Source organism: Pholcus phalangioides, unplaced genomic scaffold (assembly GCF_987345545.1).
Source record: "Pholcus phalangioides strain wild (caught in Gottingen) unplaced genomic scaffold, Ppha-v1.0 ptg000017l_1, whole genome shotgun sequence".
In the NCBI taxonomy this organism is placed as follows: domain Eukaryota; kingdom Metazoa; phylum Arthropoda; class Arachnida; order Araneae; family Pholcidae; genus Pholcus; species Pholcus phalangioides.
Genome location: NW_028301610.1, coordinates 53,018,623 through 53,044,426, shown reverse-complemented (window position 1 = coordinate 53,044,426; position 25,804 = coordinate 53,018,623). Strand labels below are relative to the sequence as shown.

At 39.1% G+C, this 25,804-nt stretch overlaps 1 protein-coding gene across 21 annotated transcripts in view; it reads right to left on the bottom strand.

Moving 5' to 3' along the window:
* Nucleotides 1–1,093: 1,093 nt before the first annotated feature.
* The window catches only part of LOC149074111 (uncharacterized), a 235,467-nt gene continuing 210,756 nt past the window's right edge, over nucleotides 1,094–25,804 (bottom strand). For all 21 annotated transcript variants that reach the window (XM_089246127.1, XM_089246131.1, XM_089246138.1 and 18 more), the window contains 2 exons: nucleotides 10,614–10,732; nucleotides 1,094–1,366 (listed from right to left, as the gene is read on the bottom strand). In XM_089246127.1, coding sequence (XP_089102253.1) covers nucleotides 1,283–1,366; nucleotides 10,614–10,732 — 203 coding nt within the window. In that variant the 3' untranslated portion in view covers nucleotides 1,094–1,282. The remainder of the gene's footprint in view (nucleotides 1,367–10,613; nucleotides 10,733–25,804) is intronic.

Genomic DNA, 25,804 nt, shown 5'->3' with positions numbered 1-25,804 from the left:
TTTGAAGATTTTATATCATCCATCAACAAATCCCTTGTCAGGGAAGTTTATAATTTTTTGTGTAACCATATACATATACACATATATATATTCAATCTATACGGTTACACAAAAAATTGTAAACTTTCCTGACAAGGGATTTGTTGATGGATGATATAAAATCTCATTTTCTTCATATATATAAACACATGCCCTCAACAGGTCCTTCTCATGAGAAACTTGTCTGGGGAAAACAACGAAAATTCTGTGAATTTTAATTTGACGAAATTGTAATGTTTTTAAATACTGCCCCTCAACAGATAATTTCTCACGAGTAGGAAAACGTCATTCATCAGGGAAAAAAAAATCTTAAAATGTATAGTTCAACAAGAATCATATTTAGCGCATTTGGCATCCTGGGGCATAAATTTTGTGAATGTTTTACAGATGAAGAATTTCATACGTGTTTAGTCATTCTATAGAATGCCTAGGCAATCGGGCAAAAGTATAGAATAAAACCGGGGTATTTCATACTTTGCCTGAAATGACCAGGCATTGTATAGAATGCCTGGATTTCATACTTTGCCGCTAACATATGCAAATATAGAGTATGTTCTTTGCCCACTCGCCCCTGGAAAAGGGAAATCGCAACCCAAATTCATTCATGGGCTTCCGAGACAGGTCGTATAAATCGGCTCAAGAATCCCTGGCTGTGTGCGATATGTCACGACCCGAACTTTATTCGCAGGCGCTTCCTAGATGACTAGGCGTGTACTCATTTAACTTTTTTTACTAATCCATTTTAAAAAGAACAAATCCAATGGGTTCAAAGTTGATTTGGGTCGCAGCCAAAAAGGTCAATAACTCTTATTCTAGTTCATTGCATTCAGCAAAAATCTTGACAGGATAAAATACCACAGACCTGAAAAAACTTCATAACGATCCCACACCAACCAAAAAGTTTAGAACTATTTTGACTTTATCGTGCGAACTTTTCCAACATGTACACATTTTTCTCTGAAATTATAAACTGTAAAATGAATTTTCAACTGATGAATGTTGAATCAAAAAATTATTCACTAGCAGAAAAATGAAATGACACGAAAATGTAGAATAACTTGCTTTAAATTATTTATTGACAAAATAAATTCAAATACAATTGAGTTAATGACCGAGGGGCAAAAGAACAAATTAACACAAGAGAATGAAATAAACAATCAAAAAGGAAAAAGCAATAGTCTGTCCATATTCAAGAAACAGTAAATGTAAAAACTTTACATGATCAAATTCATTGTTGCTCCTGTTAATTCCGATATCTTGGAAAATATTTATTGACAGCTGATGCATCAAGATGATCAAACCCGATATTCTTTACCTCATCGTATACCTTGAAAAATATTAAAAATAAAATAGCAAAAACTGTCAACTACATTAAATACATGAAAAACTAGCAAAAACATTCAAATTTAAACCGTATTTTTAATTTTTTCAAATTTGGTTCACATCGCTACTGATTAACCAGACAATAGTCTTAGCTTCAGCCTCGGATTTAGCGAGACGCAGATCCAGGATGTAACAGGAGGGTGTGCAAGTTGATTTGATCGTCCCTATTTTATGGGACAAATTTTAAGTATTATTTGGTTCTTTGGAGAAACGGTCACTCCCATCCATTCCCCGTATTTACACTTGAGCGGAGACTGCTTCATTTGCAGCCGAAAATGCCAAAGGCAGCCATCTTCAGCTGCTAATGGAGCCGAGAAAGGCATTTCAGTTATGAATAAAGCTGGAGGCAGGTGGATCCAGGGCGATGTGTCAGAAGCGACTTGTGTATGTGCATCGGCTCATCCCGTATATATACACCTTACAGCACAAATTTCCCCATATTACTCAGCTCTTGGGAGCAACTGTCACACCATCAGTGCTCGAATGTCAAAAATTAAAACAAAACCCCCATTATGCCAACCCTGCTTAGCGCTGGAAATTAAGTGAAAAATCCTGTACATAGATTTTACATGGGTCCAACAGTATTTACAAGTGCAATGTACCCTTGAAAGTTTATACAGTAAGATAACGCATATCAAATAACTGCTTCCAAACGTGTACCGTAACTTTAATTTTATAGTTGAGGGAGCTACAAAGTGGTAAGTATTGACCGCCCAATAATTACACTTGATTACTTGTGAAAAACGAATACAGGAAAGTTTTTGATCCGACCCATAACGAGTTATAACGCTTTGAAAAATAACGTTACTTCAAAACCCTTCCAAATTAGCCAATTTTACACCAAACATAATTTGACGAGTTTTTTTTGGAAATTCTATAAGTGTATTAACCCTGCTATACAGAAAACGCTAGATAAAAAGCTTTTCGGTCACTTTCCAGAAATGAACTTTTTTACAAGTCAAATCAGAATGTATTGTTTACATCTGTTATAGATAAGCGTTTGTACTGTCTGGTTAACAAAACGGTCTATTTTGTTCTTATTGGTTATAATTTCAAATTTGTTGGCATTTCAGCATACAAAAACAAAAATATTGTATGCTGAGCTACCCTTAAAAATTTGGAGCGAAGTTATTCAAAATTTTTTCGAATAATACACTAATGAGTATTAGGAAACTAAACTTTTGTTAGTAAGTTATGGCCGTATTTGCTGACAGTAATCAATTACAGTTTAATTACACTACAATCGCAAGTGAAAGGAGGGGGGGGGGAGATCGAAACGGATGGGTTAAATGCAGGATTTTAACCAATCCTGGTCAATCTAATCCTTTAACCTGCGAATGTAGTTCAAACTGTTGGTGAAAACAGCTGTAATACAGCCAAAGGAAAATGGTTTTGGGCTGCCGATTTCAAAACTGATGTTGGTTTTGCCGAAATCGGCTCTAGTTTTAGAGATATCAATATTTCATAGTCTACAGCTACTAATTTTCTGCATGGAACTCTTTATTTCAACTGTTACTTTCCTATTTTATTCAACACATTACCAGACAGTGATCTATGTATATCGATATCAAATTTATTAATGATTTAAATTTCGCACAGTTTCAATGTGATTTGTACGTTGCTTGTGGCATGAGTGGATAAAGAGCTCGTTGGGCGGGTCGATTTCACAAAACGAGTTATACGCTGTGAATACGGCATCCATCATTTTGTCCAGTATTTTCCGGAACAGTGAAGTTTGTCTTTTTTAAAAAAAAAGTTTTCCTATTTAGTCCAAGTTTTCAATCCATTCAATCAAAAACGTATATACAGGTAATTTAACGGATTAATTGAAAATGCAATGTTCTCATAAAAGTTCCGAAAACTTCATGAATTACCGCGTTTTACTTAGGGGTGATCACTTCGATCATTCACATTAAATCCGCACCTGGCTTATGGTATTACCATTGAAAAATTAAACTTCCACTTCATCCCAAAAACTAGAGCCGATGTCATAGACCAATGTCAAATTCCAAGGTATAGTGACCACCATCTTCAGTATCGATAGATTGGAATTATTTTAGAATTTAAAATATCAGCACAAGACTTGCCTTGAGTCACAATTTAATTTTACATAAAAAATTTGTTGGGGCCAATACAGATTTCTTAGCCACCATGGCGACCTGGAATTTGTCAAGCCCTGATGAAGTTTGATACCCCAAAACAACGCATATGCGACTATTTGTACAGTTAAGAATATTAACCCTTTAATAGACCCAGATAAAAAGTAGGTTTCTGAAGCTTTTGCGATAGGCAGGAACCAGTTTGTTTTGTACAAACATGGGAGAAAAATGGGTAAATGCAATTTTTTGTATTACCTATTCGTATGCAAAATATTTTGATCAAGGATCAGATTCCACTCAATTTTAACATGAGAAATCTCGCAATAGCAAAATTTGTGAATTATCGAAATTCACTAAATTTTTAAATAACTACGATCAGGTGGAAATTTAAACAGGACAAGCAGCAGGGGCGTAGCCAGAAATTTCGTTCGGGGGGGGGGGGGGACCAAAGTGACAGAACAATGGATTTGGCCATCTTTTTCCCTTTTTTCGGTCATTTTCTCACATTTCGGGGGGGCCAGACCCCCCCCAAGTCCCCCCCTCGCTACGCCCTTGACAAGCGGGATAAACTGTCCAAAACTCCCTAAATGCCTGAAACTGTCCAAAACCTCCAAGTTTCCAAATGTCATGCGGAAACCTATCGCTTTTATCACTATACTCTATAGCTAATTTTAAAAAACCAACTGGATCAAAAATGTGAAAAAGGCGACTTAGTTAACTATGAACTATATGATTATAGAGGTATTTAGGACAGTGTTTCCCGAATATCCTGTCGAATCTACGAGAATATAGTTTAAGAGAAGGTATTCAATATATACACAAGAAAACCTCCCAACAAAGGCCACTAACAGGACCGTGAAAATACAGTAGCTATTGGGAAGCGACTTGAGAAATGGCCGTATTATTTCTGGGTAAATTCACGTTACATTGGTTAAATTTTAAACTATAAGCCGTTCTGTAATTTATAATTGGATAACTGATTACATTAGAATGCATGGTTATATTGGCAATAAAATGTTTTTAATCGACAGGGCAGCAACTAGAGGATTGAAGAGAGTCCAAACCAATGATCGCGCCAAAATGTGTGCTTGCACCGGCTGAAAAAACAGTTGCAGCCGTTAACCGATACTCAGCGCTATATCGGCATCCTAAAATTTAGGTTTGTAGGGTAATACAAACGATTTAGCGAGAAACCGATATGGACCAAGATGGAGTATATGAACCCCAAAATAGTTACTTATTCCCACCCACGATGAACTAGACCAGTGGTTCTCAACCGGGAGCCATATGGCCTCAGGCCCCCCCCCCCCCCATAGATAAAAATCTCGCAAAGGGGGGCCACGAAGAAGTTAGAAATTTAGTCACTGACTAAAAAAAAATTTTCAAACAAAATGCATAAAATCTCATTTGTAATTTTTCCCCTAGTCAAGTAACATTAACATAAGGAAGGAAATAAAGTGTTGCATATAATGTCGGTGGTTTTACGACTTTTGGCGACAGGCTGACAAACTATAGTAGAGGTTTAAGAAAAATAAAGTAACTAAAGACAGAAAATTGTGTTCTCCAAAGACTTTTCAAAGAGGGCTGCCATAAAGAAAAAGCTTTGACCATTCATTGACATTCTTTCGAGTGCTGGATATTAAATGTAAATCGAAGTAGATGGGTTTTTTTAAAAGGTTTAATTTTTCACCCATCGTTTTCATGCAATTACACGCTTATAGTCTAGCACAAAGCTATCTCCAGCCGGCACTGAAGTCTGATGGGGATCAGAAAATCTAATAAAGAATGATTGCTCTGGTGTATTTATGAATTTTGAGGGGGTACCAATTCATTGCCTCTGCTGAAAAGAAAATGAAATCTAATCGAGTTGTAAGGAACTGGAAGAGACCAAATCATACATGAAGAATACCCGCAAAATTTTCAAAACTACATTGCTGTATAACTTAAGAAACTAATTGCATAAAATTACTGTTTTAATCGCAAGTGTTCATATGCCATTCCTTTCAATTTAACAGGAAAAACGCAATTTTAAACACATTTAAGATAGTCTTAATGTCATTTGGTTTGCTGATTGGTTTCCATTTGCAATCAGATAATGTATTGGGGCTTCCTCTACGATTGACACCTTTTAAGGTTTTTTAATCTGTACTATGTTTCCCAATTAACTACCCTTCTACTTAAGCCTGTGCTGCTGGCCTGCAACATCCCAAATAAATTCAATTTTCATGTCCGGCAAAAGCAATGCTGTGCACATCAGAAAAATTCTAAAAGGGGCGTATGGCCACACATTTAAAGCAATTTAAATCCATTTCAAACTCACTGCGTCTGCCGATTTCTCACAGAAAAAGTGCAATAAATTCTCACGAAAGTCTTCACTTTGAGCCAGTTATGGACATTTCAATGCGACCCTTTGTATCTGTCAGGCTAAAATTTATGGTTTTTAATGTTAATACGCATGCAAAACCAATTCAGCAACGAGTTTTCACGATCTGCAAAAACTGGGTGGGTTCGATAGTTGGAAATGTCTAAATGCCAAAGATTGAATCAAAATGAAAATTGCTCTCCGTATAAATGAAATATTTCAATGTTGAAAGCTGTATAGAAATTAATCGTGACCGTAGTCAAATGTTTCATAAATGAAAGAGTCATAAAACAGGCGCCAATCCCTTACACACAATGAGCCCCTCTTGGCCATTTTTCTTCCCACCGTTTCCTTCCTAAATTCACAAAAGTAAAAAAGGACTTCAGATCAAATTGCCGAAGTTCAAAAATGTCAGATTTTTGGGAGAATACCGTCAAACCCCATTATAATAAACTCCAAGAGACCGGAGAAATAGTTTCTTGAAAACGAAATTTTGCTACAAAAAGGTACAATACAAAAATGAATTCCAATGTAAAAGTATCCGGGGATTAGAAAAGTTTCATTAAAACAGAAAAATATTTTTTTAACGCTGAGTCTACTGTATTTAATCTCAAACTATTTTTTCGCGTGTATATGCAGGCTGCATGGGTAACAGGGCATATGGCACCATACTGGCAAGCCGTTAGTCTTAGACATATTTGGATACTTTCTAGTTGGAAGTAACTTGATACTCAGATATGTCATTCATGTTGTAAGGGGTTGTTTATTTTTTTTTTTTTATAACTACACAACTTTTTATGCTGTCCCCGTGTTCCAAAGAACCCAATTAAAAAGTTGCTGCTCCGTCTTTTGATGCAAACGTGGAATTATTTTTAGTTGGCAAGTGCAATATTCACCGAAATGTGCTAATTCGAAAAATTGAGGATCCAACTTTCTTTGAATATCTCAGTGAATATCACTTATAAACGTTGAGTTTTGTTGGAGACAGGGAAACAACTTTTCAATTGAGGGTTTTGGGGCACAGGGTGTCCGTATAAAATTCATTTTTATTATGAAACCCCAGGCAACACGAGTCAAATATCTGAGGTACTACACATTATTCGGGTATTTTTTCCAACTGGAAGTATGCCTCTAGGACCAATGGTTTGCCAGTAAAATGTCATGCCATTACCTATGCGTCCTGTATATTATAGTGCAGACTCTTGTGAAATATTGTTCAGTGTTTGAACAAATATTGTATCGTGTTAAACCAACTCGCACGTTGCTTCGTTCGCCTGTGAGAGCGGCCACATTATGAACCAAAAAGCCACTTGAAGGTAGCTTGTCATCCAACGAAATACGATTCACCGTATTGAAATTGAAGTCAACTGATAATTTTCTTATTTGAAAATCTATTTTCCCCGATGGGTTTGAAATACTGATGATTCATTATGTTCACATGAACAGTTGTCACTGCGTAATTTTTCTGGAACGAATGGTTCAAACAAATAATTTTTCACATGTTTTATTTCTTTTAAATTCAGTAGGGCTACAACATAAACCTATATGCTTGATACATGCATTACTGTTGAAAATGCGAAAGGTTCAACTGATTCATGTGTGGCTACTCCATTACTTTCATCCGGATGAAGACATTAAAACTGCTTGCTACCACTTGTGATTTTTATAAGAAGAGTTTTTTGGAGACTACCATTGCTCAGAGCTGGCAGTTACAGGTGGTTTTATATCATGTTTAGTCAGTTACAATCATTGCATTGTGAAAACTACAAAAATATAAAATTTTTTATCAGATAACAATGATTAACTAAATATCAATGGGGTAATGTGTTCGATTCAAGTTTTTGCTTTTAAGTGAACTACATTCTCAATTTTGAATTTAAAATAAAAACTTTCAAATAAAAGAAAAATATCTACAAAATGAGGTCACTGTATTTGTTAGTCGTGTGTAGGTGCTACAATCTCACAAATACTAATTACACATGACTTCAAGACTCAGATTTGTTAAATTTCAATTGTTGCCGTCATGAGGCTAGAAGTTGAGACATCACTGAATATATTAAAGCTATATACACACTCGTGTACAAAATTAAGAATTTGCACATTGGTTCAGTACTCTGTGAAAATAGACAAAAGGTAATGCCACCGAAGTAATATGCAAATATTCAGTGTCGAATACGTAAGCGTACACATGCGTGTGGGCAGAGCTGTGACCACAGAGGAGATAAGGACACTGCATTTTCCGCGATTCAGGTGCTCCTACTCCTCGGCGACATTTGCTGTCTCTCGCAAGAGTTTGTGGCTACTCATTTTACCAGATGGCTTATGAAATTTTACCAAACGTATGGATGAAATCACAAGTGCAGGTGGCTACAGAGCTCGATGTTACGCCCAGTGTCGTCTGTAATTTATAGAAAGTTTCAGGACACTGGATCCATATCAAAAAGATCTGGACAAGGTTGTCAAAGAGCCATGACAACCGATGATAGTTATTTGGCACTTCCAGCGCCATGCCACGAGACTGCTACAGCACCACAGCTCTCACTGGAACTCTAATCTCACTGTTTACTGTTGCCAGAAATCTCTATGCCGCAAGATCCAACTGAGCTAACTGAAGCACACGAGCACGTTAAAAATGGTGCAGACAGCCTTGGACCAGATTTCAGTGAAGTCCCATTCTCTTCATAGACAAGCCGAGATTCAGCCTGGACACAGATTCTTGACGTACTCATCTGGAGAGAGCCTCGTACCAAATACCATCCCTCCCACATCAGGGAAATTGACCACTATGGTGGTGTCATGGTCTGGGCAGGCATGTTGAACGGCCGCTCACCTTTTGTTGGGCAGAAGGTCCGTGACTGCTAGGAGGTATAGAGATCTTAGAACCCTATGTACGATGATTCCTGTTCATGGACAATGCTCGTCCATATCGGGCTCACCTGAGCAATGATCTGGGAAGAGGATATTTGGTGTATGAATTGCCCAACTAAAATCTCCTGACCTAAATCGCATAGAACATGTCTGGGACGAGACTGCTGCCATCCCCCTCAGAACTATCCCGGAACTGAAAACCGTTGCCGTAGGATAGATTCCCACAGGGAGTAAACTGCCTCGTGTCCAGTATCCGTTGGGCTGTGTGACCTGTGACCATGACCCATATTTTTGGTTAGATCTTCCCAACGTGGATTTTGGACATTCCTGCAATGAGGAGCTTTACTGACAATCAGACGTGCGTATTATGCCTTTGCATGGTATATCTGTTACAACTATCATACCAAATTTCATTAAAATCTGTCCACTAGTTTCAGAAATGACATGTGGCAATTCTTAGTTTTGTACACGAGTGTACAATCAAATCACATGGTGGACAGTTGTCAGGAAACATTAGGCTTTCCAAAAGACTGCTTCCAAACATTGTTTTGTTATTTTCATGTTGCGTAACTTAATTGAAGTAGTAATGCACACTTAACTTGGAAGTAATCTTTACACAGATAATGCACAGCTAATTTAGCTGCCCTATTGATTATTAACAGGCACAGTTGAGTTTGATTTTTAACTAGTGTTCAAATAACACTTATCCCTGGTTTCAAGTGATTAATTGGTTCCACAAAAATCACAAAGTGGATTAAATTTAACATGGACAAGATGATTTCCTTAAAAGGATAAGATACACACACACACAAGCTTACAAAATCTCGTTAATTGGAAAGATGAATAAATTTAACACTTTACTTCCTTCACTACTGCACATTGATTATAGTGCGAATGCGGATGTTTTCTTTCCTAAAGAGCTCGATATAATATGCAGTTGACACTTATTGAAAGCAGCATTTTTTGTCTGAATTATCTAGCTTGTCAATTTTTTTACAGTTATTCCCTGTAAATATGACAATTCTAGATTCGTTAGGATTGCAATCAGTACTTTAATCCAAAACATTGTCTATGTGCTGCCAAAAGATGTTCATTAGTAAGATCTGAAGAGATGGATTTGAGTATTTTTATATTTGTTGCATCGACATCAGCAAGTAGGACGAATTGTTTTAATTATGCTGTATTTCTAATTTGCAAGCCCAACTTGTGAACGCAGATAGATTTTTAGACTAAATTTTATGTCATTTTTAACTTTCAAAATCGCGTAAAGCGAGAGATGTGTTACATAAGTATAATTTCATTCTGTTATCGTGCCCACTGTACTTCTCATTTTCATGAGATAAAGTTAATCCCATCTTGTATCTTTCATGCATTTCAATAAATCTAATATTTAACCTCAAGACAATTCAGTTTCCAAAAGTGATCCCATATCTTTATAGCCAGATACCAGTCATAACCCTAAACGTTCACTTAAAAATTTCAAGATACTTATTAATTGAATAAGTTATACAAGATAAATATATCAAATTTAAAATTTATGTTGAAGTTAGTTTTCTTATAGGAGCTACTTCAGCAAATTATAAAGTTTTCACTTAGTTATAAATAAAAGTTTTGGACAATACCGTAAAACCATGGTTTTTAATGCCCCATACTATTTAAAACATCGCCAACCCTGCAGAGAATAAGTGGAAAAACCTTAATCGTTTGACAAGCCTCGTAAAATGTCTGACTACATCGGAGCACACATGCTAAAAAATGAAAAACTCCATAACCAAGTTGAAAATATTACACATGCACTCAATTTCTCCCTTTTTCGTAACCGAAACAATGTTTTAAACTTTAGAAGGGGAGCTGGAACTCACCTGGAGGGCTACATTTGAGAGAGGCATTTCTTGGCTATGTTCTCTTGAAAGAAAAACCAAATTTCTATGCACATCAATCAAAGGCGTACTTGGTGGATAGTATGTCCCACTGATAATCGCTAAGTAAAGAAGGGAAGAAAACATTAACACAGCTATAACTCAAGTTCAATATAAAACTAAACAAGACAATAGCGACTGAGGACAAGGGGCTCACCCTTCCTTTTACAATGTCAGAAAATGAGCGATTATTAAAGAAATAAAAATAAACCATTGTTTCCATCACTAATTCCCTGTAATATTAGTCCCTAAAATAAATTTCTGGCTATGGACCTAAAACCAAGTTCAATAATCTACACCTGTGTTCTCTAACACAGCCACACCTCAATATTTTACCCTAGGAAACAAGGGTAATTACTTCATGAGCAGAGTAAGTTATTAATGAATAAGTTAAAGGCCCTTCCAATATAACAAATTAAAAAACTGGTGCTGAAATTTTAATTATTGCTTGGCATAACAAATAGCTCAACTCCTATAAAATACTCTTATCCCATTCTATGAAGGGAAAAATTTTTGAAAAATGCTTGCAAATGCTCTGTGAATTCTGAAAATTTAAAATGCGAAACAATGTTCATAGCCAATTTCTACGGAATAGTATTTAAACAAAATTTAATCTGCAAGCCCAAAATTATTTTAAAACCTAGATAGGCAAAGAAATACAGTACATATACATGTATGAAGTGAATCCACTAACAGCGCTTCAACTTATGGTCAGCAACATAGGTGGCCCGCAGGCCGACTTGTTAACATAATTAAAACTGGTATATAATTTTACCAAGTTCTAATAAAATTAGAACTTTATACATAAATCCTAAATATTGGATATATGCAAATTTTACCAAAAACAGCAATTTAATGATTTATATACAGTTACATTTTGGCTGATTAGAGTTCTTCCTATATTTTATGGAAAGAATCCAATTCTCTCATAATTTTGAAACAGAAAAATTTTCAAACTAAAAAGCTCCCATAATATAAAATTTAAAGTATTTACGGCCCATTGATCATATTTATAGTTAAATTTTCAATCCATAATCTCACTGGTAAAAATTATGTAGCGAAATCTTATTTCATCACTCTTACCAACGTGTGCTATATATACACTCATGTCTATAAATTAAGTAATGCCAGCTCCGGCAAATAAAGGTTCAGAAACAAAAACAAACGTTACTTGTTCATAAAGTCCATTTATTAAACAAAAGAGAAAGAACAAAAACGATGGTGTATGTATGATACCATTCATAAAAACTACGATTTTCGCTCCCTGGAGCAATTGTAAAATATATATCTCCTTTACAAAAATTTACTATTACATGGTTGGTATGATGGTTAAGACATTGTATGTCTCCCATGCGATGAAATACAGTCCGTACAACGCCTAGGCATGCTGAGAATCAAATTATCGATCTGATCTTGGGGAAGATCACTCCACTCAGCAAGCAATGCTCTCAGAAGTTCCGGTACACATGTAGGAGGTGGTTGACGGGCTGCAACTCGTCGGCCAAGCATGTCCCACACATGCTTTATCTGATAAGTCGGGTGAGAATGCTGGCCATTCCATACAGGTTATATCCTCAGATTCTAGGTATTCGTTTACGATGTTTGCTCGGTGAGGACGGGCGTTGTCATCCATAAACACAAATTCTGCGCCCATGGCACCCCTAAACAAACGTACATGTTGTTCCAGAATGATGTCCCGATAAATTTGGGCTTCCATGGTTCCGGTTTGAACATGCAGATCTGTTCTGGAACCCAGTGTAATTCCACCCCCAAACGAGCAATGCTGCACCACCGTAACGGTGTCGTTCAATGATGTAGTCTTGGTGGTAACTGGCTTTCTCCATATGAAAGTCCGATGTGAATCGGACTGCAAGCTAAACCTGGACTCGTCAGAAAACACAAGCCCACTGTGATGTCCACATTGCATGTTCTCTACTCCAGGCTAATTGCTGCAGACAGTGAGTTGCCCTGAGCGGAACACATCTGACAGGCCTGTGAGCATAAAGACCAATATCTCCCAAACGTCTGTACCCGTGGCTACAGATAGCTGACGAGACAGGTCGGATGCTGCTTCTTTTGACAGTTACTGCCAAATACCGGTCTTCATTCGGCGTTGTAACTCGGGGGCGACCTGTACTGTAACGTCTACCGACATTTCCGTTATCTTGGAATCGTTGCCAAAGCCTAGAGATGACACTGAGCAATTCCAAGTTCCGCGGATACTTCCATCTGAGTAAGCCCACATTCCAGGCGGCCAATAATTCTACCATGTAAAAAATCATCCACATGCGTCCTCTGTGTCATAACTATTCGCTTATGGCACTGAGCGCCTTATAGAACTCTTGTGAACAATTTTACTTCTTTGTCACCATTTCCTTATATACCCCCCTCTTACACTCTCGTCATTGTGACGTACTATCGGCATCATCTGGTGGCTTCTTGAAATTTGCATATCATTCTTGCAGATGTATGATAATTCTACAGGTGAAATTTTTACTTTAGATTTCCGTGAGATTCTGAATAATCCTTAATTTATGGACATGAGTGAAGGTTATTCAGGAAACTGTTTGATTCTACAGATCTTTCTGATAACTTAAATATTTGGACAAATTCCTTACTCTGCAATAAAAATACATCTGTCAAATACTTTATTTTCCAAAATATGATCGTAAAATATATATGAATCAAAAACTATCAAGACAATTTTCTTTCGTGCAAAATGCCTAGATTCTTAAAAAGAATTTACGTTGAGATTAGGGCATAGTAAATAGATTTGGCCACTAGTCATGCTATAGAGCACATGCAAATCTTATTTTCAAGTTATCTAATTAGACAATTATATGCACACATAATTACATACATAAAACAGTAAATATATTCATGAATCTATAGGTGCTCAAATTTGTTGTTGAAAATATACAATAGAGACATGCTGAAATAAGAGTGCATATACTAATCTATCAGGTTTGAATTTCTGTTGTCTGAGAAAGCAGATTTGTTGCACCACGGTCATTTTCTAACATTGAGGGCTAATTGGAACAGGACCTACAATTTATTGCTAATTCCGAACGGCAGGCTTGTTTTTTTTTTTTATACTCATCGAGGAGGCAATACTCCTGCAGTAGCAATTTTTTGCTGCAGTCAAGTCAGTTTTTGTTGTACCAGTATCAAGAGTTTTCTGACAAGGACGAACCGGGCATCAAACTCTCAACCCCTCTAAACATCCTTTGGTACTTTAGGAAAGGATGAGAAAGCTATTGTTGCAGTTTTCGTTAAGCAGAAAATTATAATCATGAATTACACACATTGGTTTCAACTTGAATGTCAAATATTAAAAAAAAAAAAAAAAAAGAAGATCATTTTTTTAAGTGTATACAAATTATAAAACCCTGGACGGATCGCAATTCTTGGGTGCAATCTTTAGAAGGCAATGTGTTAACACGTGTTTTGTTTAAATTTATTAAACACAAAGTGGGGTCCCGAGATTAACTATGGAGGGAAAACGATTCTCGGTGAAAAAGTGGTAGCAAAATTCCTCTTGCTTCTTGACTAAACATTAAATCCGTGGTTACGCAAATTCTTACCAAGAATCTGCTAAAATCAAGGTGGCATACACTTGGTCTCTTATTTGGCGATTTCCAGCAGAGCAATGCACCCTCCCAGGGGGCTGGAAATATCAGATTAGTTTAAAGAACATGATTCAGCGTTTCAATTGCTCCCCCAACCAACCTAATTGAGCATTTGAGGAACAAGGTTGAAAGGGGACCGTGTGTGTGCTCTGTGCAACCAAGTCCTTTTCTATTGTTCACTTCCATAACAAAGGGGGCCCTCCCTCATGTCGTGGCATTGTAATTGAATTGCTATATATTCTATTTCTGTAATCCATCTACTACAGATTATGTAAAATTTAGTTTAACATGCGATAGAAGCTAAAATTTTTAGAATACACACACACACACTGCCATAAAAATTTGTGCACCAAGAAATAATTGTGGGATCGAAACGAAAGTTGGCCTGAAGGTACATGTCTGGTAGATATGCAAATGATTAGAAATGCAGCGTGATTGCGCAATGCCACTAGAGGGCGTTAAACTTCGTTCTCCTTGGAGTATAAAACGGGTAAGCAGAGCTTGCTGGAGTGTATTTAATCGTTTGCAAAGGAAATGCTGAGGTAGACATGCCGTTACGCCGCCGTCGAAGACCATATGAGCAGTTGTCAGTTCGATAGGGGAAGAATCATCGGGATGATGGAAGCTGGGTGGTCAGCTCGACGAGTAGCTCGTCAACTAGGCCGTTCTGATTTTAATGTGAGGTGTTGGGACCAGTGGACAGAAGACTTGTCATTTACATGGAGAACAGGTTCAGGATTCCCTCGACAGACCAGTCGAGAAGACTATCACATCATCCGAAAACGCACGCGTAGAGCCAACTGCCTCATTGGCCACTATCCAGACAAAGGCAGCAGCTTCACTACGGGCCAGTGTCTTCCCGAACCATCGCAAGGTGCCTGGCTGAAGGACATCTGGTATCGCAGCGCCCATTACGCGTGCTGCCAATCACACCCACCCACGCACGCCTCCGTTTGGAGTGGTGTCGAGCACGACGGGATTGGACCGCCACGGAATGGAACCAGGTTGTCTTCAGCGACGAATCGAGATTCAACTTGTGCAGTGATGGCAATCGTGTTCGTGTGTGGAGGCCCCGTGGTGAACGCTTCAATCCTGCCTTTGCTTTACAGCGACACACCGCTCCCACAGCTGGTGTCATGGTATGGGGTGCCATTGCTTACGATACACTGTCACCCCTAATATTGATCCATGGCACAATGACAGCCCAGCGGTACGTCCATAACATCCTTCAGCCACATGTGTTGCCACTCATGGCAGGGCTCCCAGGAGCCATTTTTCAGCAAGACAATGCTAGGCCAAACAGCAAGGATGTCACAAGACTGCCTCCGCCACATTACCACCCTTCCCTGGCCTGCTTTATCCCCAGATTTGTCACCAATCGAGTATATCTGGGATCATTTGGGACGGCAAGTTGGACACCCTACAAGGTTGGTCGAACTAGAGGCGCATTTACAGCAACTGTGGAACGAGATGTCTCAGGACATCATACGGAACTTGTATGCCTCAATGCCCGCTCGTATAGCATCGTGCATTCGCGCTAGAGGGGGTCCAACAGAGTACTAAAACTTCTGTTCATCTGTACTTTTCTGCAATAAATGATCCTTTTTCTTGGATTTTCTAATCACTTATATCAACGTAGTACTTACATGTGTAAAATTTAATTTCATTTTGACGACTTCTGGGTACGTAAATTTATGGCAACGAGTACACACACGTATATATATATATAAAATCTATTTTTATACCGTTCATATCGTATGAACTAATTCAGTTCGAAACACAAACGTGGATACCCAATTGATAAATACACGAATATGGTTTTTAAAAACCGAGCCGCTGTATTTTAAGGGGATACTGTATAATGTTACTCTCAAAGAAGGTCTCTTAAAGCTTCAGTATGACATTCACCACATTTAGTCAATTTTACTGAAAATTTTATTTCATAGTGAACTCAAAATTTGTGAGTTGACTGAAGAACTTAACAGAAAGACCAGACGCGCCTCCACGTTAATATTCGTGAGAACCTCTAACGTATTGGAGAAGCGCCGGCGAAGAAGAACTTAACAGTAGAACCAAAATCCACAGTGCTCAAAAGCCAGGGCTAAACTCACCCAGATAAAAAGTATCTAAAACAAAACGCTACCCTCGAAACATTTGTGCTCTGGGTCAGAAACACAGCGTAATCGTTGCTCAAACTCAACTGTTCTAGCTTTATCACAGAAATTTAAAAATTTTCCTTCTCGGAACGATTTTATCATCGCTCCTCTGTAGAGTGATCACTCGCAGCCGTGAAGTTAAAAAAGGTATTTTCGAAAAAACTGACATGCTGTCAATGTGCAAAGGCTTAGTGTTTGCGCTGCATCATTTCTTTTAATTTTAAAAGATGGACGATCGGTTTGTCATAAAATATTTCAATTTCTAAAATCGTTCCCAGAAAGGAGGAAACACTGTTTTAGATAATGTCTAAGTGTCGCGTCTCCTAAAGGCCGTTGCCAAGAGACCCTCTCACCTTGAAGGGCAATAGTCAAGGTCAGCATAGGGGGTGAAAGGTAACAGCGATTGAAAGACCAGGTTCACAATCGCTAGTAGATTCGGAGCAAGCACACATTTTGGTGACCCTTGTAATCAGGGGGGTGCCCTATAACCAGTTTTCTAGCTACTCTTGACATTATGACAGTGCGCCAAAATACATGCTTTCCCCGGCTGACCAAGCATCTAGTTGCGGCCCTAATGTCCAATACTGTGGAATAAGATTTTCAATCGTGATGACTGGCGCTTTCAGTCTGATAAGGCGAGTCCCTTGCACACAGAGCTCAGTGTTAAGGCCATGGCCAATTTATAGGAAAGGCAGACCGGGCTATACATATATAAAAATTCTTGAATTTCAACCAAAGCAGCCAGATGAAAATCCTAGTCTGGGGGGGTCGTTTCAAAAATTTAAAAACGTCCCCATCCAGGGATGTAGGGGCTGCAGATTCACTACCATGTGTCATACATTTTTCCCTGAGCCGAAATGCGTTATTTTTCAGGAAAAACTTACACCCAGCCCTGTCATTTGAGGGTCCGGGGGAAATCTTGCTCCTTTCCCGGCTTCAAAAAGCAATATTTTTTTTATATTGATTATAAGAGCGATTACTTTTTCAATGCAGTTAAATAACGAAAACTTATTGCCCCTTACCCACGGCATCCTGTTTGGGAATCAATTTCACTAAATTATAACTGTTTAAGTTCAGGTGTAGGCAAGTTTAAAATAACTTGACAAGAAATTTTTCTTGAATTCAAAATTATCAAACTTTCAAATGTATCCAATATTTTTTTCTCTGTAAAGATGCGTTCCTGATAATTTCGCTGTCGTGGAAGAGAGAAGCTGCTTCCATTGACTTAACATTGCATACATAAGTTGGATAAAACATTAAAAATTCTATTTAAATCAAAAGTGGTTTTTGTGGCATCCGCTCAAAAAATTAAATTCCGAGCGTGAAGACTGGGGGGGGGGAAGGCCCTGCTCAGTCAAAGCCACTTATCTTCACCTCCACGTCGGGGCCCCCTGGGATCTTGTATGCTAAAGCAACGAGACTCGAACAAAGAAAGTGGTAGCTTCTTCCTCGTGCGATCAGAAGAACTGGAGGAACTGTGGGGATGGAATGGGGTCTCAGGATGTCTGCAGTAGAGGGTACAGGTGAAAAACTGGGTTTAGAGTTTCCTGGGCAGCCAGGTAGTACAGGGGCCCGAACCCTGTCTAGCCAACGGGGAGGCTGCCCTATCAACTGGTGTATAATCCCACTCTTCCTGTATTTCCAGGTGGCACCTGGGCGGGGTAATGCTCGACGATGCAGGGGGGCTCTCCCGAGGCCACTGCTGCATGGAATCTGGGGTCAGCTCTAGGAAATCTCCCTCTGAGAAAACCCAAGGATACTGGTCGCACAAACAGACAATGAATTTGGAAAATAAAAGAAAAACCGCTGGATGCCAATCCCCAAAGCATCTAACCCCTGCACCAGGAGGAGAGGTGGAAGCGAGAGTGAAAACGAGAGCTGAAGCACGTGCGGAAGCACATGTGGAAACACCCGTGGAAGCACAAGCTGAAGCCAGGAACCCTGCTGTTGAGGGGAAAATCAACTCCCGGCCAACGAGAAGAAAACCAAAAAGAAACGCCAAAGAGAAAGGCGTAACCTGGAGAAAGCTCTGGCAAATATGACCTTGGCAGAGGATGATGCAAGGAATGAGAAGGCAGTCACGCCCGGACCCTCAAGAATTGCATCGGGCACTGTCGAGGCCTCACAGACGAAAGGGGCCATTTCTTACAAGCGTGGAAGGGTCCCTGGCAACACGCCAGAATCAAATTTCAAGAGGCATTGCAAGGACTCTTCCTACAGCAAGGCTACCAAGAAAGGCATCACCCTCAGGGTCCAGGCTAAGGATCCAGAAAGGAAACACTCCAGTCGATGTGTCTCACATCAACTCAGTGGAGGACCAGATGCTGGAGGTATTTACCCTCACGTTGATCAAACATCTTTGGGGAGGAAGGTCTTTGCATTATATACAGAGACCAGACCACCCTGGGGTGGTTGAAAACAGTAATCAATGGTTTATCACCTCCACCAAACGTTGGTCACACCGGGTACCTTGCCCTAGGACCTGGTGATAGACCACCAATAAAAAAATTCTTTGTCTGGATTCCTGGAGACAGGGATCCTAACAAATCCCTTAAACTACTCAGTAAATGCAATGAAGATCTGGTGCCTGGCCAACTTCACCTGCGAGCTGTCATCCCGGGAAATGGGGGTAATACCCTGGTGATCGGGGTGGAGCAAGCGATGGTGGAGTGGCTTTCCACCAGATCTTTCACTGTGCATTGTGGCTTGAGTGCTGTCACATTCAGGAAGCCATCTCTACAGCACAGGCCAACAATTTCTACTCAACAGCCTGAGAAGCCAACATCTCCGCAGGCAGAAGAACGGTCAGCACCCGCTGATGAAATAGGGTCTACATCCAGACCCTTAGATGCAAATAAGGACAACGACCCAGAGATGGAAGTGGCGTTGGACCTGGAGTATAACACCGGGTCCGACTCGGATCTTAGGACATCTCTGCAACCTCCTTGGTTAAACCTATACACCAAGTGGTATTATTTTACCCACTGGTAAGTAAATTTTGTAACATACCTTGCCAATGTTATTTAGGCAGATAAATTTACAACATAGAAAGGCTGCATCCTATAACCTTGCAGCTTCCTTTCGCAACCATAATCATTTTGTAGCTCTGATTCAAGAACCATGGGTCAGAAACGGGATGATTATGGGCAGTCTACCCAACTCCTAACTCTTCGTTAAGAAAGGAACTGGGTTTCATTCAAGAGCATGTGTGTACCTTGCCAAAAGTATCCATGCCTGGGCACTGCCACAATTCACATCAGAAGACGTTGTTGCAGTTCTGATAAAGGGTAAGGGACTAAACAAGAATCGCCCTATTATGATCTGCTCAGTCTATATGGCCTATGATCTCAAAATTCCGCAAATGTTCTGTGAACTGGTGGAATACTGTGAACATCACAATACAAGTATGATATTTGGATGTGATGCCAATGCTTACCACACAGCGTGGGGCAGCTCAGACATAAATCAAAGAGGAGAAACATTAGAGCTCCTCATGAAAACAAATCTGGTTTGGGCTAACCAAGGGCACACACCAACTTTCCGTACACATAATCGGGAAGAAGTTATTGATCTGACCCTGGTCTCAATAGATATTGCAAACACGATCAGGAGATGGAGGGTCAGTGATGAACCCTCCTTATCTGATCATATGTTCATAAACTTCTATTACGAAGCAACATTTACTCCTACTTTTTTTTGGAATTTCAAGAACACACTAGGAGCTTTTTAAAAAGAAACCTGGAAAGCCAGCTCAACACTCTCGCCAACCCCGACGACGAGGTCTTAACAGTAGATGACTTGGACCACCATTCTGCCATTCTGACAGAGGTGATCAGGAACTCAGCGAATCAGGCGTGTCCACTCAAGCCTGACAAATCTAAAGTCTACTCAAAAAAATTGGTGGACTAAAGATCTTTAACTCCTCCGTAAAGAAACGAGGAAGGCAGACAGGAAGGCTGTTAGGACTAAACTTGAATCAAATTGGACTTACTATAAGGAAGTTCAACGAAAGTTCAAGAAAGAAATCAGAAAAGTGAAAAATAGTTCTTGGAAGAAGTTCTGTACAGAGATGAATTCACTGTCAGAAACTGCCAAGGTTACCAAATTGATTAAAAACAATTCCTATGATAAAATTAATGTTATAGAACGACCAGATGGTAACTATACTGCCAGTCCAGTGGAGACGCTGGAATGTCTTCTGGACTATCACCTAGGTGGACCAACGGAACCAGACTGGTGTACAGGCTAGGCCCATCCTGGAACCAGTAGACACCTCAATAGCCAACATGATAGTTGAATATGACAAATGTACCGAAGCCTTGAGGGGATTTTCTCCCTTCAAGTCACCAGGCACAGATGGAATATATCCTATCTTTTTACAAAAAGGATGGGAAATTATAGGCATTGAGCTGATTCGCCTCTTCAAAGCCAGCCTAGTTTTGGGATATATACCCAAAGTATGGAAGAGCTCCAGGTGTCTTCCTACCAAAACCAGGAAAAGACACCTATTACAAATCATCCTTCAGAATGATTACATTATCTTCCTTCCAGTTAAAGTTACTGGAAAAACTGATACTCTGGCATCTTCAAGATATTCCTCTCTTAATGGGTAAGATTAACATGAACCAGCATGGTTTTAATACAGGGTTTTCCACTGACTGCTCTGCATCAACTGATTTGGAGAATTGAAAACAATTATCAATGGACAATTTGCTGTTGGTATTTTTCTGGACATCGTTGGAGCCTTTGACAACGTTACTTTTGACTCTGTATGTAAGGCACTAATAGATTTTAACATTCCACCTATGTTAATTAGATGGATTGATCACATGCTCAGGAACCGAACAATCACTGCTCGTGTTCTTGATTCCCAAGCTGAAAGAGCTATCAGAAGAGGATGTCCACAAGGAGGAATCCTTTCTCCCTTTCTATGGAACATGGTCTTCAGCTCCCTGATCTAATGAAAAGACCAGGTTATACACAGGCATATGCAGACTTAGTTGTGCTCATTCAAAAAGGCATGATTTATCCACAATGAGGATTCTTGCTCAACAAATTTTAAACTCTGTCAGCAGATAGGGTGACAAACACCAACTAACATTTTCCATGGAAAAAACCAGAATTGTGATTTTCACATGGAACAGAAAATGGGAAATTGGAAACTTAACCCTCAAGGGACAGGAATTAACCATATGTGACAGTGAAATACCTTGGATGTCATTTGGATTCTAAGCTCTCCTGGAAATCCCATATTCATGAACGAGCTAAACGGGCCACTAATATACTTATGCTGTGCAAAAGAATTATTGGTAAAACCTGGGGTTTAAACCCTAAAACCACTCAGTGGATTTATACTGCTATTGCACGCCCAATGCTGAGCTATGGTTGTGTGGTATGGCATCAGGCGTTATCAAAGACCTCTTATGAAACTGTCCTGCAAAAAGTGCAAAGACTAGCTTGCATTCTTATTACGGGAGCCTTACCCAGCTCTCCTTCCATCGCCCTTGAAACTACTCTTAAGATACCATCTCTGAGATGGTACCTACAAGGAGAAGCGTTTAAAACTATGTATAGGATAGAAAGAAATGGTACAATCGACCATATATGGGATACAAACCTTCTTTCAAGAATCATCTTGACAGCTGTCTACTGGGAAAAGTAGAGATCCCCTCTCTACTAATGCCAAAAGACTCCTTTTCCAAAACAAAAAATTTTACTAAATGCTTCACTATCCACATACTCAGGAGAAATGAAGTTGCTCACATAATTGATAGCATCTCAACAGGAGTTATTGAGTGTTACACCGATGGCTCTAGGATTACTGATACTGGGGCTGGAGCAATTTTCCGCATCTTTGGAGTGGATCACGACTACCATACGATACATTTGTATCTAGGCAAAACGTCCACAGTCTTTCAAGCTGAAGTATTAGCAATAGCCATACTGGCTGAAAGTCTGATTACCAAAGGGTATCATGGCAAACAAATTGTTATCTTCTCTGACAGCCAAGCAGCACTATTGGCTCTTGACAACTTCCTCAAGTTTCAACTGTGTGTAAAATACTGCACTGACATGCTGAATAACTTGGGACCCATTGAGCAACAACCTTTGCTGGGTTCCTGGTCATGTAAATTTCCAGGGAAATGAACTTGCAGACCAGATAGCCAAAGAGGCAGTAAACATGAAGCTATCTGGACCTGAACCTATCTACCCTGTTTCGATGTCAACCATCAAAGGAGATGTCAAACAATGGATAGAAGACAAACACATGCAGCAATGGAACTCAAGGCAGGACTGCAGACAGGCCAAGCTGGCCTTGGGAACCCATCCGAATATTGCCAAAAACTTATTTCATTGAACAGGAAACAAATTCGACAGGTTATACAGATCATCACTGGTCATGCTAACCTAGCGAAACACCTACACAACTATGGCTATACAGATTCACCTATTTGTCCTGCATGTAGAGAAGACGAAACTCCACTCCACCATGTGGGACGATGTCCCGCCTTCTCTATCCCAAGAAGGAACTACTTCAGTGATCATCAGGTGACACTAAGTGAAGTTGTCAATGCTCCCTGCATTTACAACCAGGTAAATTTTCTCAATTACACTAAACACCTAAATTCCTGGTGAGTTACAATTCTGCTTTAACTAGAACTTTCATGCATTACTATTTAATAACTTCATGTTGAGTTCTCGGCCATATCCCTGAGACCTTCTCTGCTCCTTTTCTAAAAAGGGCACTGCAGACAGGAGCAGCCTCAAATTTTCTGACATGGCTTTACCGGTGGCAGTTCTCCACAATCTCCCATATACAGAGATTCAATATAATGTGATACTGTAACTCGTCCCCAGAGCAACCACCAAACTCTGGGTATTTCCACAGAATATTTTTCTTCATTCTCACATGACCCACAACTCATGTTGAACCACTTCGCAAATTTTGCCCATTGCTCTAACACCAAGGCTTTTCCCCTATGGGACGCCAAATGATGCAAAAAAAATTCATGAAAAACCAACAATTTTACATTATGCTCCCGTTTAAGTCAGTCACGTGAGGAACCAGGTGACGTCAAAATAAGTTTCATTAGGAAAAGTGCGCTTGCTAATACCTAACCTTATACATTCTAGAAACCTTGTCTTGTAATGTTGAAAGGTGAAGTTTGTACCCTTCTGGTACGGCGCCCGTGACACCAAACCTACCAGTCTCCCAGTTCTGGAAAGGACAGTGGCGTCCCGGGTTATACAAGGGAGGGAAGTCATGTTCTCTTTATAGAAGCATACAGATACGATACGGCACGTGCATATTTCTGTGGAAAGGTAAAAAGGTATTTTCAACGACAAGTTACGGTGAACACAACAGGAGATGGGTTTTACTATTATGCTACTACTAAACCATATGATGTACCTCGTCTATATTCCTCTGTGGAACCTCTAACGAATTGGTACATGCGGTAGTGTACGTGCAGTAAAACCTGGCGTGAAGTTTGCTTCTGTGCAATGCTTGTGTAGTGCTGCCATCAGTTTTTCTAACTATGAGTAAAGTGTAATGATTAATTGATCATTGTAGACCTGTTGCTCTCTGTGGCGAGACTTTAATAGGGAGATTGGCTCACATTTGCACCTCGAAGTTGGGAACCACAGGAAACCAACTTCAGCCGACCACCACTATGGCGACAGTGGGGTTCGAACCCGGATCCTCACGATGCGAGTCAGTCATTATGACCAATCGACCACCACAGCAGCTATTATTACGCTGCCGAGTCATTTTTAACCTTGATCAAGCGCGATATAGAAGATCGGGTGCAATGCGCCTATTAAATGCATGTGAAACCTGTGGCGGATATGCAAGTGTTCCGTCGTCAGACTTCCATTTGAATAGGAAAAGTAATGAATAAAAAACTCTTATGAAAATACGATTTGTTCAATAGAAATAATTTGTATGTAGCCCATAACGTGACGAAATGTACCGTATTCCCTGATTAGCCGGCATGTCAAGAAACTACGAGGTCGATCAGCATACCAGTAAATAGGAGTCTGATTCTAGATAGTTCTTAAATATCTAGACTGAGAAAACTCATTGAATTATCAGATTGGAACCTCGTCAGAGTTTTAGGATCCTTACTGCTTCACAAAATGCGTTCAAATTGTTTCAGCTTTGTTTCTTTTAATACAAATCTCGATTCATTAAAAAATGTATAGGCTAAAGCATCTTTTATTCATGTAGATTACATGAGTTAAATGAACACAAACTGAAGTATTTGTTTATTGCTTTATCATGAGCATGAAACAAATAACTAGCGTGAAAAAGTGACTTTGTATAAAAAATGTTCTGCACTAACATTCCTACAATCAATGAACATACAGAAAAGCAAACAAATATTTTTTTTGGACTGGGCCATAGATAAAGAAACAATTCGGAAAACTTCATTTTTGAGCTAAGCACGTCCTTACAAAACGGTAAGGAACCAACTTTGCTTACATGCTCCCACTGTTATTAAATCAGTTGATTCACATTCAGTTCCATACAAAATGTACATTTCTCAAGGCATATAATTTCAAACTGGGCCGTCCATATTACATTTACGATAGTCAAATTAGCACAATAAATGTTCGATTTTTTATTATCCTTATTTAATTCTATTTAATTTCTGTACGAAACATTGATATAGGGAAAAAATATTTTATTCCGATACCATGTTAAGTTTGAGTGGTAGCATACATTTTTCGTAAGAGCAGTGCTATCCGTTACGGGTAAGGGACTGTCACATCACTGTGTCTACACAGTACACAAGTCTCAGAGTCTTGATGTCTCCGATGTCTAGGAGGTTTTGGAAGTACATAATTGATAAATTCTTTGATTTTGCAGGGACATGAAAAGTAAAAGTTTTCGAGGATCATCTCTATTGAACGAGATTTGTGGTTTCCGAGGTAATTCAGAATACATTTACTCTAGTTGAGGGATATTTATTTAATTGTATTACTTTGCCCAAGTGTTATCGAAACGCCACGAAAAACTTTCAGATCAAAAAATTATATTAAGGATAGATTTCACCTACTCTAACAAAAATCTGGGAAAATTTTTTTTCAATGTTTATATCATATGGCACATGTATTTATGTTTTGTCTGGTTAATTGTGGGCCATGAGTTTATCAAGCAAAGTAGTAAGATTTTAAAAAACATTTTCAGAAAATTCATGTGCTTTTGATATTCCTCTTTTCATCTGTTACGTTTTCATTCATTTTTATAAATCGCACGCGATACTATTAACATTTTTAATATTGTGTGGATCAGAATTCCTTAAAATTCTTATTAATTTAACGCATGTCAGTGGTCACTTTTTTG